At 51.8% G+C, this 4,917-nt stretch overlaps 1 protein-coding gene and 1 pseudogene across 1 annotated transcript; both read left to right on the top strand.

The window, feature by feature from the left end:
- The first annotated feature begins 198 nt into the window (after positions 1 to 198).
- LOC147643217 (uncharacterized) lies at positions 199 to 3,388 on the top strand (annotated as a pseudogene).
- On the top strand, positions 3,175 to 4,456 carry LOC147643216 (uncharacterized). The gene is made up of 2 exons (XM_086835675.1): positions 3,175 to 4,283; positions 4,344 to 4,456. Exons 1-2 carry the CDS (start codon positions 3,844 to 3,846, stop codon positions 4,444 to 4,446), a joined length of 543 nt encoding a protein of 180 aa, XP_086691801.1. The 5' UTR covers positions 3,175 to 3,843; the 3' UTR covers positions 4,447 to 4,456.
- Positions 4,457 to 4,917: the final 461 nt, after the last annotated feature.

Raw genomic sequence — 4,917 nt, 5'->3', positions numbered from 1 at the left:
CCAGCAGTTGTTTTAATCGTGTTTGAAAGTGGTTAAGTGCGAACAAGCATACATGGACAATTTTCACATTTTAAATATATATAGTTTTCTTTATGTATAATAACATAAAAAGGTCCATGCATCTGAATAAAAACGAAAATTATTATAAGAAAAGAAAAATGCATACATTTAACAGACCAATGTGATTTCAAATTTAAAATGACGATCAGTTGCCGCCATATAAGTTAGGCGCCAACATTGAATTAGGTTTTAAATTTGGCGGCTCTTTTGCTTTCGTAAACTGCTGTTGTTGTAAAAGAATTGTTGTTGTTATTGCAGGCAAAAAACAGCCTTCAATTTGGTAATTTTCAGTACAAAATAGTCAATTTCTGGATCTGAAGAACCAGGCGAACAGAAACCGCAGAAGGCAGATAAATTTTGGTGCACGAGCTGCAAATTAGGGCTGTCCGTTTAGCAATATTATAGCAGAGCTTAAAGCTTTGAGCTTAAAGCTCAAAGCCAACATCTACTTAGAAAATAGCTGATTTGACAACTCTATAAATAACAACAATTTTTTGTAGTGTGACCAACTAATTTTTCACTACAATTATATCGAAGTGTGACCGCTTTGACTTTCCGCAGGTAGCCTGCAACCGTGTGCAGCAGCGACGATCAACTGCTGTCAGAAAACCACATGCAGCTTTGACACCTTTTTAGGTTATGGCGAATGCACTCAGGAACAGCCACAGGATCAGGATGAGCTAAATCATGTCCGGGGCGTGCTGGTCACAGCCCGGCCGGCGGCAGTGCAGACCACTTCACTCCTGCTGCCCATTGATGAGCCATCCAACAAACCCTCGCCGGCCTATAGCGTGAACAGCGCTAAGGAGAAGAGCCTCGATGACCAGCATTCGGATGACTCGGGCATCTCGGCCTCCTCGCAGAGCAACAACAATCTCCAGGACAAACAGCAGCAGCCACTTAAGCTGACCGTGGTCACCCGCCACGAGCAGCGTTACATTGGACCCAACTGCCTCAACATGACACCGGAGCCGCCGCAGCAGAAGCTCATCACCAGGACCATTTCCACTCCGCGGCTAATCGGCCTGCCCCAGAAGCATCACGTATGTACATATATCCTCTTTTCTATCGGCATGCATCCATGTGGAGCAGCGACGATCAACTGCTGTCAGAAAACCACGTGCAGCTTTGACATCCTACTTTTTAGGTTATGGAGAATACACTCAGGAGCAGCCACAGGATCACGATGAGCTGGATCATGTCCGGGGCGTGCTGGTCACAGCCCGGCCGGCGGCAGTGCAGACTACTTCACTCCTGCAGCCCATTGATGAGCCATCCAACACCCCCCTTGCTGGCCTCTAGCGTGAACAGCACCAAGGAGAAGAGTCTCGATGACCAGCATTCGGATGACTCGGGTATCTCGGCCTCCCCACAGAGCAACAACAATCTCCAGGACAAGCAGCAGCAGCCACTTAAGCTGACCGTGGTCACCCGCCACGAGCAGCGTTACATTGGACCCAACTGCCTCAACATCACACCGGAGGCGCAGCAGCAGAAGCTTATCACCGCAGCTAAGCGGCCTGCTGCAGAACCGACAGTTTGCCTTCGGTGGTGCCTCTTCCAAGGGCGTGATGCAGCGGTTTATGGCCTTCCATGGCAAGGTGGGCAACATCAGCAACAGCACCACCCTCAAGATGAACAGGCGCACGGCGTTGACCTTCCTGGAGAACGGCTACTCGTCAACGAGCATTAACACGGTCACCCCATCACCGCAGCCATCGAGAGGGACACGGAGGGCAGACTGTTGCGTCGAGACTATGTGCCCGTCGAGCAGAAGATCCAGCAGGAGCTGCAGGAGCCCAAGTCGCGGGGGAAGAAGCTGAAGCGCCTGCGCAAGATTAAAAGGCAGAACACACTGAAGGCTTCGCTGGAAAAGCTGTGAGTACACGTCAAGGCTTTAAAGAATCCTCTTATAATCTTACATGTTTTCGTTTCCAGCCAGCTAAGCACAGATGACGAGGCCGATGCGGACGACAATGACGACGAGGACTCTGCTATGGACCCGGAAAACTGCGACATGCCCAGTCCACCCAGGAGTGTGATAGAAATGGGCAAGTTTTAGATAACCTACTTAAAAAAGTTGTATTCTCATTGAATTTTCATTCTTATATCAACACAAACGAACCGGAGGACGTTCACAAGCCCGCTGGCAATCGCAGACTGAGTGCAGCCGCCTACATAGCCAATGGAGCCAGGAATGGCAGCACTAAGGGGATGCGTCTGGCCATGTCGCTGGCCCAGCTCTGTGATCTGTCGTCCAAGCAGGCGCCCTTATCGCGAGGCCCTATTGCCCAGTGGGAAAGCCTGATCAAGAACCGTTTTACAGTGTGACCAACTAATTTTCCATGTCCTTTTTCGAAGTGTGACCGCTCAAGCTCAAGCTGACCGTGATCACCCGCCAGGAGCAGCGTTACATTGGACCCAACTGCCTCAACATGACACCGGAGCCGCCGCAGCAGAAGCTTATCACGGCAGCTAAGCGGCCTGCCCCAGAACCGTCAGTTTGCATTCGGTGGTGCCTCTACCAAGGATGTGATGCAGCGGTTTATGGCCTCCCATGGCATGTTGGGCAACATCAGGAGCTCAGGGAGAAATCAGAATGGAGTCAGCAGCAACAGCAGCACCCTCAAGCTGAACACGCGCACGGCGTTGGCCTACCTGTAGAACGGCTACTCGCCAACGAGCATTAACGCGGTCACCCCATCACCGCAGCCATAGAGAGGGACATGAAGGGCAGGCCGTTGCGTCAAGGCTATGTGCCCGTCGAGCAGAAGATCCAGCAGGAGCTGCAGGAGCCCAAGTCGCGGGGGAAGAAGCTGAAGCGCCTGCGCAAGATTAAAAGGCAGAACACACGGAAGGCTTCGCTGGAAAAGCTGTGAGTACACGTCAAGGCTTTAAAGAATCCTCTTATAATCTTACATGTTTTCGCTTCCAGCCAGCTAAGCACAGACGACGAGGCCGATGCGGACGACAATGACGAAGAGGACTCTGCTATGGACCCGGAAAACTGCGACATGCCCAGTCCACCCAGGAGTTGGATAGAAATGGGCAAGTTTTAGATAACCTACTTAAAAAAGTTGTATTCTCATTGAATTTTCGTTCTTATATCAACAGCAACGAACCGGAGGACGTTCACAAGCCCGCTGGCAATCGCAGACTGAGTGCAGCCGCCTACATAGCCAATGGAGCCAGGAATGGCAGCACTAAAGGGATGCGTCTGGCCATGTCGCTGGCCCAGCTCTGTGATCTGTTGTCCAAGCAGGCGCCCTTATCGCGAGGCCCTATTGCCCAGTGGAAAAGCCCGATCAAGAACCGTTATACAGTGTGACCAACTAATTTTCCATGTCCTTTTTCGAAGTGTGACAGCTTTGGCTTTCCGCTGTTTGCTTGCAACCATGTGCAGCAGCGACGATCAACTGCTGTCAGAAAACCACGTGCAGCTTTTACCTCCTACGTTTTGGGTTATGGTGAATGCACTCAGGAGCAGCCACAGGATCAGGATGAGCTGGATCAAGACCAGGTCATGCTGGTCACAGTCCGGCCGGCGGCAGTGCAGACCACTTCGCTCCTGCAGCCCATTGATGAGCTATCCAACACCCCCTCGCTGACCTCTATCGTGATCAGCGACAAGGAGGAGAGCCCTGATGACATTAGAATGTCTCGTGCATCTCGGCCTCCCCACAGATCAACAACAACCTCCAGGCCAACCAGCACCAGCAGCCGCTCAAGCTGACCGTGATCACCCGCCAGGAGCAGCGTTACATTGGACCCAACTGCCTCAACATGACACCGGAGCCGCCGCAGCAGAAGCTTATCACGGCAGCTAAGCGGCCTGCCCCAGAACCGTCAGTTTGCATTCGGTGGTGCCTCTACCAAGGATGTGATGCAGCGGTTTATGGCCCCCATGGCATGTTGGGCAACATCAGCAGCTCAGGGAGAAATCAGAATGGAGTCAGCAGCAACAGCAGCACCCTCAAGCTAAACACGCGCACGGCGTTGGCCTACCTGGATAACGGCAACTCGCCAACGAGCATTACCACGGTCACCCCATTACCGGCGGCCATCAAGAGGGATTTGGTGGGCAGACTGTTACGTCGGGACTATGTGCCCGTCGAGCAGAAGATCCAGCAGGAGCTGCAGGAGCCCAAGTCGCGGGGGAAGAAGCTGAAGCGCCTGCGCAAGATTAAAAGGCAGAACACACGGAAGGCTTCGCTGGAAAAGCTGTGAGTACACGTCAAGGCTTTAAAGAATCCTCTTATAATCTTACATGTTTTCGCTTCCAGCCAGCTAAGCACAGACGACGAGGCCGATGCGGACGACAATGACGAAGAGGACTCTGCTATGGACCCGGAAAACTGCGACATGCCCAGTCCACCCAGGAGTTGAATAGAAATGGGCAAGTTTTAGATAACCTACTTAAAAAAGTTGTATTCTCATTGAATTTTCATTCTTATATCAACAGCAACGAACCGGAGGACGTTCACAAGCCCGCTGGCAATCGCAGACTGAGTGCAGCCGCCTACATAGCCAATGGAGCCAGGAATGGCAGCACTAAGGGGATGCGTCTGGCCATGTCGCTGGCCCAGCTCTGTAATCTGTCGTCCAAGCAGGCGCCCTTATCGCGAGGCCCTATTGCCCAGTGGGAAAGCCTGATCAAGAACCGTTTTACAGTGTGACCAACTAATTTTCCATGTCCTTTTTCGAAGTGTGACCGCTTTGACTTTCCGCTGTTTGCTTGCAACCATGTGCAGCAGCGACGATCAACTGCTGTCAGAAAACCACGCGCAGCTTTGACATCCTACTTTTTAGGTTATGGAAAATGCACTCAGGAGCAGCCACAGGATCAGGGTGAGCTGA

This window comes from Drosophila serrata, unplaced genomic scaffold (assembly GCF_035046125.1).
Source record: "Drosophila serrata isolate PLE 108 unplaced genomic scaffold, ASM3504612v1 contig_276, whole genome shotgun sequence".
NCBI lineage: Eukaryota > Metazoa > Arthropoda > Insecta > Diptera > Drosophilidae > Drosophila > Drosophila serrata.
This window is presented reverse-complemented; position numbering and strand designations above follow the sequence as displayed.